The sequence below is a fragment of the Taeniopygia guttata genome, chromosome 19, assembly GCF_048771995.1.
Source record: "Taeniopygia guttata chromosome 19, bTaeGut7.mat, whole genome shotgun sequence".
Lineage (NCBI taxonomy): Eukaryota > Metazoa > Chordata > Aves > Passeriformes > Estrildidae > Taeniopygia > Taeniopygia guttata.
Genome location: NC_133044.1, coordinates 7,607,698 through 7,621,347, shown reverse-complemented (window position 1 = coordinate 7,621,347; position 13,650 = coordinate 7,607,698). Strand labels below are relative to the sequence as shown.

At 42.7% G+C, this 13,650-nt stretch overlaps 1 protein-coding gene across 2 annotated transcripts; it reads left to right on the top strand.

Annotated features, from left to right (window-relative positions):
• Positions 1-3,661: 3,661 nt before the first annotated feature.
• On the top strand, positions 3,662-12,369 carry RFC2 (replication factor C subunit 2). 2 transcript variants are annotated; one of them, XM_072916847.1, is made up of 11 exons: positions 3,662-4,100; positions 5,219-5,288; positions 6,073-6,114; positions 6,501-6,607; positions 7,717-7,818; positions 8,541-8,641; positions 9,360-9,517; positions 9,882-9,947; positions 10,415-10,495; positions 10,836-10,949; positions 11,830-12,369. In XM_072916847.1, exons 1-11 carry the CDS (start codon positions 3,982-3,984, stop codon positions 11,902-11,904), a joined length of 1,035 nt encoding a protein of 344 aa, XP_072772948.1. In that variant the 5' UTR covers positions 3,662-3,981; the 3' UTR covers positions 11,905-12,369. The 2 variants fall into 2 exon arrangements, with proteins under 2 accessions (XP_072772948.1, XP_030143854.4); XM_030287994.4 differs by lacking the exon at positions 11,830-12,369 and adding an exon at positions 11,592-11,808 and having other exon boundaries at positions 3,909-4,100.
• Positions 12,370-13,650: the final 1,281 nt, after the last annotated feature.

Genomic DNA, 13,650 nt, shown 5'->3' with positions numbered 1-13,650 from the left:
TCTCTTGGGTGACCCGTGTGGCTTTAACCCAGGTGTCCATACTCCCTCTACTGACTAAAGCTGTAACCACGAGGCTGGACACTAGTTGCTCTCTATTATGTGCTTAAAGAAGAAAAAGAAAGGAAATTTCAGTCACATTTTCAGTTCTAAGCATCCAAAGGGCAGGAGAGTAGGACTGGCTAGTCACTGCTGCTGCATCCTTTTCTTGTAACCTAATGTAAAGCTCTAGACAAATGCCTCAACACATGCAGATGAAAAACATAATAAAGCTTCTCTGGCTTAAAACAGCTCTTGAATTATTTTAAATATTTTCAGATGCTTATAGAAAAGAATTGTAAAGATGTGCAACTTTAGAGTCTCCCAGTAGCAATGAGCTGACCCGCAGGATAACATGCATGAGTGTCAGCCCTAACAGCAACAGTAAGCTGAACTCACAGATGTAACCCAAAAGCAAAACAACCTTGAATAGTAAATGGTTCTCCCCTCTGTCCCCAAACCACATATAAGAAATTTTTATTACTGAATATACAGATCCATACTTTTTACTAACAATTGCCTGAAGTTAATTTCCTCTCGTGCTTTATTTCTATTGCTTTCTGGGTTTTACACCTCACATCATCCTCGCTCTTGCTTTCCACTATCTTCAGCTACTGCCTCACTTTTAGTCTCTTCCAATTTCAATTTGTTGTTCAAACTCCAAACAAGCCACACTCACTTTCACCAACCATAGCATGCAAAGCAGCAATTCTTTTGCTACAGCTTTCTGCATTTACCCAGTTCTCTGACAAAACATGTTGTGCTGGGCTTTAGTTTCCCCATGAGGACTAGAGCTGGTGTGAGAGGAGCTTCCGTATGATCTGTAGATCTGCTCCCTACACCTCAAGAATCTGCAGCTGGGACATCCTTGCTGCTGGGCCAACCACAAGATCATTATTTATTTCTCTGATGGGGATCTCCACTACTAGTAATAGATGCTGTTTGAATACACTGAAGAGGATCACACCCATTGCTGAATAAACCACTAGCAAAAAGCCTTTCTCTGTACTCTATGATGATTACAAGTACTTAGTAAGCTTTTCTATACATCTTTTGGGGTGTGAGGGAGAAAGGTCTGAAAACATCATCTTAAATTCAGGAGTATTCTCCTTTCAGGATAACACAGTACATCTGCATACACGTGTATTTAGTCATTGCTGATGACACGTCAAAAGTTCTGCTATTTCAGCATTGAATTCAGAATTGATTTAACCCTGGATGTATCCTGTGAGCTCAAGTTTCAGACTACAATAAGAACTGTTCAGATTTTGGGACATGATGGGTTTTAAAACTTTCAGCTCACATGTGCTTGTCCACCTGCCACATATCCCTAGCAATGTTGTTGTGCCTTCAATAAATACTTGTTCTGTGTTTGATAAACCACTGTGAGAAGCTCCTGCCTACGCTAGGGCTGCAGCTCTTTAGGAGAGCTCAAAATGCTCAAAACCACATTTCAACTGATAGCAGAAACATATCACAAAATCTGTCATCAGGCTCTCTGCAACAATTCTTATCATTAGCCTTTCTTATTGTCCTTTGAGTGCTTATCAGCAGCAATTCCACATGTAGAGTGGTAGGATTAATGCTAGCCAGGAAAATAATATCTTATCTAGAAGATGGAACTTCCTAAGAGCAGAACTACTGTTTAATTTGGCAAGAAATCAAAGCATATCCAGGCTGCTGCACTGACAGGCTGCTATGACCAACAGTATTTCACTGTCTCATGTTGGGTTCTGATGAGCACCACAGAAAATGAAATCTACAGACAAGAGTAACAGAGTGAGTTTGAGAATTACAGGAACAAGCAGTTAAACCAACAAAAACAAAAAATGCCAACTCTCCCCCTCATATGCCATGTAATTGTGGTGATATTTAATTATCTTCTTTAGCTCCAATGGAGGTGGTCAATCCACTGGTGATGTTAACTCAGCCAGGCACATGAAGGGTGCAGAACACTTCCAGTTTTACCTTACAAAACAGTTATCCCAGAGCCACTAGGAACTACCACAGCTATTAATAAAAACAATGTGCAAAACAAGATTAAAGCACTTACCATAAAAACTCAGATATGAGACTGCACTTTGCAAAACAGAAACTTCACCCTCCAGAGTTTTAGAGTCTCAGGACAAACTCATTAAACTCCATTACTGTCAGGCCATAGGCAGAACGAGTTTTACAGGCTGAAGGCAAATGCTCATATGTCAGCCTCAAAATACCAATAACAGGCACTGACAGAAACACAACAATACAAATGCTGTGATGAGTAAGAGGAAGTTACTCCCTCAGAGGAGCATCACTGCTCACACTGAGCTGCAAATATGGTCAGTTATGAGTTCCTGCTCACACCAATCTTAAATTAGAAACACTTCCCGAGGAATCAGGGCTCAGACTGAAGGACAGATGCTCTGTGCACTGAGCTAACACAAATGTCATTAATTATGTGGAGCATAAACAGAGCTGAAAGATGTACCAAGGCCCCCGTAACTAGTGAGGTTGAAAATCAATACTGATTTCCAAATTCTGATGCTACAGAATCAACAACCCAGTTCTTTGTCAGGGGCTGGTAGCATCTAGGGGTACCAATGAGCTTGGTACCATAACACCTCATCAAAATTATAAATTAAGGAAAAAAAGTCTTGACCCATCTTTACTTAACCTGGAAATGAACATTTAGAATTAGAGAATCTCAGAATGATTTGGGTTGGAAAGGATCTTAAAGCTCATTTCATTCCACCCTCTGCCATGGGGACACTTTTCAGTGGACAAGATTGCTCCAAGCCCATCCAACCTGCCCTTGAACATTTCCAGGAACAGGACAGCCAGAGCTTCCCTAGTGTGAAAAATGTGTATTTTATGATTGGCTTTTCACAAATGTTACAATGAATATTATATGTGTAATGTTAGAAAGTTATGCTGTATTAATTCTCTTAAGTAGTGTGTTAAATGTAGTTTTCGGTTACAACTTAATGTTAAAATAGAAACTCTGCGATATAAGATTTACAAGCTCAAGCAAGAAGATGAGATAATCAAGAAACTCTTCAACAGATGTCAGTGAAGGGAGCCCATAAAAAGTTACTGCCTCCTTATCAAAAAAGACGTTCTTCCACCTTCTCTCCGTCTGTGTAGAACCAACAGGATTAAGAAGTTGACAAAAACCAGAAAAATTCTTAATTTGCAAGGAATTTATGCATCATGTATGAGATATATGAATATGCAACAGGCTATTGCTTTTAAGGTTATTCCTTTGTTCACAAGGTATGCTTTTCATGACCTAGTGTCCGAGAGCATCCAAATGTCCGTAATTCTTTGCTTTTTATTATCTTGTAATTGTCCTAACTCTAAACTTTATTACTCTAATTATATATTTTTATAACCATTTTATTATTATTAAACTTCTAAAATTTTAAAAACCAAGTGATTGGCGTTTTTCACACCTAGGCAACCTGTATATATTATATATGTTCAATAGAGCCAGAATCATCCCCCAACTATAACATAACTGCTTGCAGTATTTTGCAATTCATCTTCTGCTATTTTCCTTTTGGGGAGGGGGAGGCAGGAAATAGAGGTAGATAGAAAAAACAAAGTTTTATACTCCTGAAATGTAAACATGTTATTGTTGTTACTATATTAACACGCAGGAAAGGGCAGGAAGCCCAGCGAGTCCAAACGGACGAGCAGAGCACAAGCGCACCCAGCCGAGCTGCGAGCGGCCTCCCCTCACCAGCAGTCCCGGCACGGCCCGGCCATCACTGCCTCGCTCAGCAGCCACAGCAGCCGGAGGCCGGCTGGAGAGGCACATCCCGGCGGCAGAGCGCACACCCCGGCTGCCTCCAGCGGCCCGCCCCGGAGGCGGACCGGCAACGCCGCCCTCCCTCCCTCCCTCCGTCCCCCCCTCACGGCGGCGGCAACGGGAGACGGGCCCGGAGCGCCAACTGCGCCACCATGGACGTGGATATGGAGGAGGACGAGAAGGCCGGGCCGTCGGCAGGAGAGAAGCGGGCACCCACCGACCCCGCGGGGGCTGCGCCCGGCGGTGGCAGCGGCCACTACGAGCTGCCCTGGTGAGGGGGGACAGCGGGCAGGGAGCGCGGCCGCCCTCAGCCGCCATCACCGCCCGCGGAGGGGCGGGGCGGGGAGAAGGGCGGGCGGTGATTGGTGCAGAGCGGGGAGGGAGGCGGGACTGTGTGCGGCTGAGCCAATGGGGTGAGGGCGGGGCGCTGATGGCGGGAAGGGTGGGGGGTGGCGGCTGAGGGGACTGTGGCGGCTGAGGGGAGCCGGCCAGACCCAGACCCAGACCCATACCCATACCCATACTCATACTCATACTCATACTCATACTCATACTCATACTCATACTCATACTCTACTCATACTCATACGTTCAGAGCTGTTCCCCGGTGCCCGCCGGCGTGCAGAAGCTCAGTCTGGTTCGGAACCGGGGTCTCTGCCCTGTGACCTGCCCAGTCAGTTGCCGGGGCTAGGACGGCAGGAATCACTGTATGGTTTGGCTTGGAAGGGACCTTAAAGGCCATCGCGTTCCAGGCTCCTGCCATGAGCAGGGACACCTTCCACTAAACCAGGTTGATCCCAACCCCGTCCAACCTGGCCTGGAATAGTTCCAGAAATGAATAGTGAAGAAAACCCATTGTTTTCCTTTGTAATGCAGAGAAAGCCAGCCCTGCACTGTGCTGACCAGGGGACAACACACAGGGTGGCTTCTCCCCTCAGGCTGAGGCACCGAATTCCTGTTCGAGTTGAGCATTTTTCACCTCCTTTTGCATTTTTATACCCATGGAAGTTAACCCTGTCAGGGTGGAACAGCCCTGGCACAGGTTGCCCAGAGCAGCTGTGGCTGCCCCATCCTTGGAAGTGTCCAAGGCCAGGTTGGACCTGGAGCAGCCTGGCCCAGTGGGACGTGTCCCTGCCCATGGCAGGAGGCTGCAGTGAGATGGGTTTTAAGGTCCTTTCCAAACCAAACCATTCTGGGGCTCTCTGAGTCAGTGATTAGTGCTGTGGAATGCGGTGTGTGGCAATGACCACCCTGCAGCACTTGCACTGAAATCATGTCCAGCCATCTTTGTCCTATGCTCTCTTAGCATAATCCTCCTTGTCCGTCACTCTAAGGCTCAATTAAAGTGTTATTAGATGTGGTGAAGTGTGTGGAGTTTTACTTTTACAGGGTGGAAAAATACAGACCCATGAAACTGTCTGAAATAGTTGGAAATGAAGATACTGTGAGCAGGTTGGAGGTGTGTAGCTGTCCCTGTATCTTTTTACAGGTTATCTCGAAAAAATATATTTTTGCATAGATCCACTGTTGTATTTTTACATCCATACTTGAGTATGTGGAAGCAAGCTTCCTGCTTTACTTAAAAATTTACAAGTTTTACATTATATTTGAGTGGTGTGTAAGGAACTATGCCTTCTTCAATTGGGATGTTTAAATTGAGCATTTGATACAGTTTAGAGAATTTGTAGCTGTTACAACAATCCTGTTTCAATTAATAAATATAATTTGTACAACAACAGAAAGAAATAGAATAGATTTTTTGGAAAAGAAATGTTTGCCGTATCAGTTCTTCCCTGAAAGTCTCCAAGATGATGTTGGATGGGGCTTGGAACAACCTGGTCTAGTGGAAGGTGTCCCTGTCCAAGGCAGGGGGTTAGAATGAGATGGGCTTTAAGGTCCCTTCCAATTTCATCTATTCCAGGATTCTATAATTCTACAACAAATCAATCTGTGAACACAGTATTTGTTAACAGAAGGATTATACTAGTAAGTGTGTAATTAAAACAGATTCAAAGGAAAGGCAAGAGTACTAAAGACCTGTGGCATTAAGTGCTTTTAAATATTTCCATATTATTCTATAGGCTGATTTCTAACAGTTCAATTTAAAAAACAAATGAAAGCAGTGGAGGTCAAAAAATTAAAATAGGAGGGCAAAAAAAGAAGCTTGTTTCTGATGCTAAAATAGAACAGAATGGAAACTAATTTTTATTGTCTTACATATTTTTTTTATCATTCTTTCTTAGGTCTTTGCAAAAGAGGGGAATGTACCAAATATTATAATTGCTGTGAGTATTGCTGTGTTGTATTTCAGTGTTGGTCCTGGATTTGAAATCTAGCCAGGATGACCTCCCAGTACAGATGGGCTTTGTGCCTGAGTGTATTGGTGAGGGAGATGCTGGTTGTGTGGTTTTGGAGCAATGTTCTTGGCAGAATAGACAGGGAAACAAGTTTAAATCTACCTCAGGTGCCTGCTGAAACACATCCTGTGCTTCTCCTTGCAGCAAATCTCCTCTGTTGGGGGCAAGATCCTGAGCTCAGGCACAGCTTCCAGGCTGATGTCTCTGAAGTTCCTCCGTTGCAGCCTTTTTCATGACTGAGGAGATTTGTAGAGAGCACCGCTTAGAAAATTTCATTAAACTTACCAGCAATTGTTGCACTGTCACATTTTTAGGGCCCTCCAGGAACAGGTAAAACCACCAGTATCCTGTGTTTGGCTCGTGCTCTCCTTGGTCCTGCGTTAAAGGATGCTGTTCTGGAGCTGAATGCCTCAAATGACAGGTGAGAATGAATAAACCTCACAAAATTTTTAATGAAGAAGCAAGTTTCCATTAAACTGAGGCCAGCTTGATAGGCTTAATGCTATAGTAAGTCCTTTAAGATTTATTTTAGTGCATTCTTTCCTAAAAGTTAAGCAATCTTTGGTGTTCACCCATCAACACAGATAGTATTTCTTGATGTTTTATAAACTTTATAGATACTTTCATATGTGAAAATATAAGCAGATGGAGTGCAGAATCCATAATGGTACTTTTTTTCTCAAATTTATGTGAAAGAGTTACGCTTCTCACTGCATTCATGAGGATTCAAGAATGAAAAGTGAACAGGTTGTTTATAGTCAAACTATTCAGTGCTTAGAGGGAGAGAAATTAGGGTTATAAGGGCAGCTGAGGATTAAATCCTCTACACAGGGTGTTGGGTGTGTAGAGGACACTGACTTTACTCCAAGGATCAGGCACTAAGGGCTGATTATATTTCCCAAGTTCTGTTCAGACCCATCCTGAAGTATTCTGACATTTCCTGGTGGGTTTACACTTTACCTACCCTTTTAGTTTCACTTATAGAAGAACTACAGCATCACAACATTCTTTTTGTAAACAGAGCAAAAAAGTAAAATCCTTTCTTAATAAAAGTAGATCTTTGAACAGACTCTCTCTAGGAAAGTGTCTGTGTGTTGATATGTTTCAGTCTATCCAGCTGCTTTTCTTAAACTCTTCTGAGCTACAGCTGGGGCTGTGGATGGAGCTGTGGGAAGAACTGGCAAAGCAATCTTAAATGCTTCTGCCTTTATTTATTATCCTTGTGCCAAACATAAGTCATTTTGTGGTGGTACTGCAAGTAAGGTTACTGGCTTTGTGTATATTTATATTGCTACTGTTAAATTGTTTTCTTCAAGACCCCCAAAACCAAGGAGTGTTGGTGCTTGAATCCAAATCAGTTGGACAGTCTGGCTTGAAGGATGGTTCCACAGCAGCTGTGCTGAAACAGCTGAAGGGGCAGGAACAAACAGTGCTAGAACCAGCAGCACTTCAGCTGCTGTGGCTGCTGAAAAAAAATCTATTCTGTATTTTCACCCAACTTATCATGAATCAATTGAATTATTTTTCCAGAGGCATTGATGTTGTAAGAAACAAAATCAAAATGTTTGCCCAGCAAAAGGTCACACTTCCAAAAGGTCGGCATAAAATAATCATCCTTGATGAAGCAGACAGGTATGTTGTTTTTCTTGACCTCAGCTCCTGTGTGAAATGTGCTGCATCTCTCCTGTCTGTAGAGCTCCAGTCTTGGACAGTATTGAGTGTTTCTATCAAGCTGTTCAAAATAATTTGTTAGGAAATGAATATGGATTGAACGGTGATCTTATGGGAGTACTCACAGCAAGAAGAGATCATTGCTTCAAAAGAGATGCTGAATGTTGACATGGAATGCTCTGGTTAGGAAACAGAGCAGTTTACTGGAAAGATGCCCCATCCCTGGAACTGTTCAAGGCCAGGTTGGACAGGGCTTGGAGCAACCTGATCTCATGGAAGGTGTCCCTGTCCATGGCAGGGGGTTGGAACTGGATGAGATTTAAGGTCCCTTCCAACCCAAACCATGTGATTCTGTGATTCCTTCTCTTTGGACAGAATTTGGCTCATGTAGAGCATCTCATTGGATTAAAAAGGGACATTCTCCCTCTCCATAATCTTAGCAGTGTTCTTAGAGCATTAATGATTTCATTTTGCATGTTATGGAGGTCTCAGTGACTGCCTGCGTTGCAGGGTGGTTTATTCACATGACTAGAAAAAGCTGCTTAGTTTATTTATCAAACCAGAATATTACAAAGCACAGCTTAATATCAGTAAACTCTGAAGCTTGTATGAAAATAGTTCTTAGGCTACACCTGTGAGTGAGGGAAGGGCAAAATCTGCCCTAACTCCTTGTCTCCCCTCAGCATGACAGATGGAGCACAGCAAGCCTTGAGAAGAACAATGGAAATTTATTCCAAAACAACACGCTTCGCACTGGCGTGCAATGCCTCTGACAAAATCATAGGTAAGTGCTGCTGCTTCCTGGGTGTCCCTGTCATATGTTCTCCATACTGCTGGCTAACTTCCAAGGCAGCTTCCAGAAATAGCTTGATCCAGCTTGTTGCAAGAAAGCATGGAACTTCTGAAAAATCGAGCCACCTGTACTTCAGAGGATAAAAGAGTTTATTTGTGTAGTCAGGGAACCCTCTGAGCAGTCATGTTTGATGGATAGTGCCATATGTGACTGCAGAAGCAGATTTCTCATGCTTTGGGCTTAATCTGCATCCAACTCTGCCACAGTTCAGGATGTTTGATGTATTGAAACTTTTTTGTCATTTCTGAATCATAATCTTAAGTTTGCCTATAGGTGAACACATTGCACCTTAGACTTCTCTTGAAAAAATAATGTGATAAACATCTATATTCAGGAATCCAGGAGAACAGAGGAAGCTGAACTTTATGTATTATATAATATATAATTATATATTATATTATATGTATTATATATAATATTTATATATTTCCACATATCTGGGCAAACTCCATTAGCATGTCTGAGCTCCAGGGGAGAACTGTAACAATTGTATGTGCTTAAGGAGAGGCTGTGTTCTGCTTGGAGCTTGCATGTCCTTTTTCTTTAAAAGACGTAAGAATTGTTGGAAACCAAAATGAAGATGTGTGTTTGATTGTGGGGTTTTTTTGAGAAAAAGAGAGAGAAGCTAATTACACATCTCTGTCCTCAGAACCTATTCAGTCTCGCTGTGCAGTGCTGCGTTACACCAAGCTGACAGATGCACAAATACTTGCCAGGCTACTGAAAATTGTGGAGAAAGAGGATGTAGCATATACAGATGATGGACTAGAAGCCATTATCTTCACAGCCCAAGGTGATATGAGACAGGTAAAAGGAGAAAGACAATAAAACAAAGGCTTCTGGTTAAAGCAAAAAAGCTTTTGAATTGCAGCTCTTAAGGATTTCTCTCTGGAGAGGTAAAGCAAAGGAGGATATGACTTGTGGCCCAAAAGTAACTAAACTATTTGGTTTTGTGAGGGTTTAAAATGCTCCTTAAAACTGAGTTGGTGGGAAGTGGATACCAAATTTGTTTGAGGAAATAAAGTCAGCATAAATTTGTGAACTTTTTTCTGTTGTTTAATGGAAAACTGCTTATTTGGCATCATTTCCTGAAGTGCATTTCATCCTGAGGAGGGGGGTGAGAAGTAGAGCACTCCAGAAAATAAATTAAGTCTTATTTTTTCTTTCACAGGCATTAAACAACTTGCAGTCCACATACTCTGGATTTGGCTTTATAAATAGTGAAAATGTCTTTAAGGTCAGTAATGGCTGAAAACGGTTTTGCCAGAAGTTTAGCCCTGTGGCTGTGTGAGATTCCACTGGACACATAAGCCTTTCTGCTAGTTTGCAGACAGCCCTGTGTATGTAGCAGTTACAGTATTAGATTTTAAGTAGCCCATGTGCATTTTGAAAAGACATCCCTAATGTCATGTCTGAGACCTTTGCAGCTCTCTCAAAGCACATAAATCCAATAACTGCAGGGAAATTTCAGTGATAACTTGGGAATCTATTGCTTTCTTATTTCATGCTGTTGGGTCTGCCATATAGAAGAACTACAGAATCACAATAGAGAAGAATCTGAAAAGTCAGATTATTTCAAGTTTAGTCTGTATTATGGCATATTTCTGATTCAGTACTTCAGCTCCACAGAAACTTGGTGAAAATACCAGAAGTTTAATGCAAAGTCTTCTGATATTTAAAGTGTAATATTTCTCTTGGATACAGGTATGTGATGAGCCTCATCCTCTGCTGGTGAAGGAAATGATACAACACTGCATAAATGCAAATATTGATGAAGCATACAAGGTTGGTTTTCATGTCTTGTCTTCAGTATAGTCAGGCAGTATTTCTCTACAAAATTTTTTGTTTGCTTTGAGGAATTCACAACATGTGTTGTTTTTTAAGATAAGGGCAATACCATGTAGATGAGTTGATAAACTAAATCCCTTTTGGGCAGGAGTTTATTCAGATAAATAAGCTGACAAGCAAAAAAAGGAAGTTGTAGTGAAATTAATTGCTAGATGCTTGAGGTTAAATCAGCTGATAAATAGTACATGCAATTTCAGTAATTATATACAGCTGTTTCAGAAGGGAATATCCTTGACACAGTTGGCAGATAAATGAGGGATTATTCTTGCCTGCACAGATTCTTGCCCACCTGTGGCGCCTTGGATACTCTCCAGAAGATGTCATTGGCAATATCTTCCGTGTGTGTAAGACATTTCAAATGCCAGAATATCTGAAACTGGAATTTATCAAGGTTAGTACTAACTCAGCTCCTGATGGGGCCTTTTGGGCCTTTTTAAGAGGAGGATGTGATCAGGGGCAGCCTCAGGGGTTTCTGCTTAAAATATGTTGTATATTAGAACAAAGAAAGTGCTTTTTGACTCATTACTACTTTATTTCCCACTGCATCATCAGTTTGTCAGTGAGAAGTCACCTGAAGTTTAGCATCTCAACACCCACCGAAGTGCCAGAAGTCACTTTAGTGATCAGCTAAAATTAATAGCAGATGTAGTGCTGAATTTATTAGTTATTTCAAAGCCTCAACTCCTTGAAAATGTTTTTCAAGTGCATGCTTGATTCTAGTCCAATAGATAGTGAAATATTAAATTAACAGAGAGTTGACAAACAGCTGGTGATAAGGGATTACTCTTCATATTTGAAGCCTGTCCTCATATGCAGCCACCTTGCTTCTTATAAATGAAGTTGGTAAATACAGGCTTTGATTTTAAAAAGAAAAGGCATTTTAGTTGGTTTATAGGAGTAGATACATTCTCTGAAGTACGAGTGACTCAAAGCTGGTCTTTTAGCAGTAAGGGGTATGTTCTGTTTAGTCATTAGTAAAATATACACAGACTGGGGGAGTAAACAGGAGGCGTGACGATGTCTCTGTCCCCAGGAAATTGGGTACACCCACATGAAGATAGCAGAAGGTGTGAACTCCCTGTTACAAATGGCTGGGCTGCTGGCCCGGCTGTGCCAGAAGACTGCAGCCCCTGCAGCCAGCTAGGCACCTCCTCGAGCCTTTGGGGAGGGAACCAGGTTTTGTTGTGAAAATCTTTCATACTTTTTTATTTAGACCAATAAAGCTCTAAAATTTACTTTAACCCACAAAATTGTATGTGTTTTATAAGCAGGATAGAAGAGAGGACCGTGACAGTCCAGAGCAATTTATGTCTGTCCATCAAAACTGCTTATATCCATGGTATTGAGACCTAAGCAGAAGAAACAAAAATGAATCCTGTTGTTAGGGATTACACTTCAAGCTTGGTCATAAGTGATCTTACCAAGAGCAAGAAGGAATTTTTTTTGCACAAAATACAGCACTTACTGAAGTTATAATTAAGACACAAAGAGCAAGTGCTGCTTTGCCCTGTGGATGGGAAAGTATTTTCACCAAACATACAGAAGAAATATTACACATGTCTTAATGGTGCCACTATATTTTGGATATTCCTTTTGTAGTCTTTAAAAAGCTTTACTAAATTCTGGGATGCTCTGCATTTGAGTTCCTTTTCCTGTCCCTGCTTGTCCAGGTTAGGTAATGTCATAGTTTCAGCCTGCCAAAAAGCTGCACATTCGTGTTTGTCTCCAGTTTTGGAAACACCTTGCCAGTGTAGATGGGCAATTAAGTGTGAAATGCAGAGAAAGTAAATAAAATTGAATTTGCCCACCTAGTATGAGATGTGAGACTTGTGTCTCCAAGCAGATACATCTTAATATAATTCACAGAATCACAAGGTTGGAAGAGACCTTTAAGATCATCAAGTCTAACCCATGCCCCAAATAAAACAATGGCACTGAGTGCCATATCCATCTTTTTTTGAACACATCCAGGGATGGTGACTCCACTACCTCCCCAGGCAGCCATTCCAGAACTTTATCACCCTTTCTGTAAAAAACTTCTTCCTGATACCCAACCTGAATTTCCCTTGGTGCAGCTTGAGATGTGTGCTCTGGTTCTGTCAGTGCTGCCTGGAGAAAGAGCCCAACCCCACCTGAGCACAGCCACCTTTCAGGGAGCTGTAGAGTGATAAGGTCACCTCTGAGTCTTCTTTTCTCCAGGCTGAGCACCCCCAGCTCCCTCAGTGGTTCCTCACAGGGTTTGTGTTCCCAGCCCCTCTCCAGCCTCGTTGCCTCCTCTGGACGTGCTCGAGCATCTCAACGTCCTTCCCAAACTGAGGGGCCAGAACTGGACCCAGCACTCGAGGTGGGACCTCAGCCGTGCCAAGGTCAGGGGCAGAATGACCTCCCTGCTCCTGCTGGCCACACCATTCCTGATCCAGGCCAGGAGCCATTGGCCTTTTGGCCACCAGGGCACACTGCTGGCTCATGTTCAGCCAGCTGTTGGCCACTATCCCCAGGTCCCTTTCTGCCTGACACTGTCAAGCCACACTGTCCCCAGCCTAGAGTGTTGCAGGGGCTTATTGCGGCCAAAGTGCAAGACTTGGCATTTGCATTTATTAACTTCATCTTACTGGACTCTGCCCATCCATCCAGCTGTTCCAGGTCTCTCTGCAGAGCTCTCCTACCTTACCTACATGCTCAGTTTGGTGTCATCTGCAAATTTACTAATGAAAGACTCAATCCCCTCATCCATGTCATCAGTAAAAATATTGAACAGGACTGGCCCCAGCACAGAGCCCTGAGGGACACCACTGGTGCCTGGCTGCCAGCTGGATGCAGCACTCTCTGGGCTGGCCATCCAGCCAGTTCCTAACCCAGCAAAGAGTGCTCCTGTCCCTGCTGTGGGCTGCAGCTTTTCCAGGGAATGCTGTGGGACACAGTGTCAAAGGTCTTGCAGTTAAGCATGGTCTGGTTACAGCAGTTGCACAAAAGAGTGAAGAGGCACAGGTTGCTGGTGCTTGCACTCCACTCTGCCCATTTTGTGGATGATTTCCACCCCAAGTGTTCGGTTCCCCACTGCAGCAGTCTTGATGCCAAATGGATGTTACCTG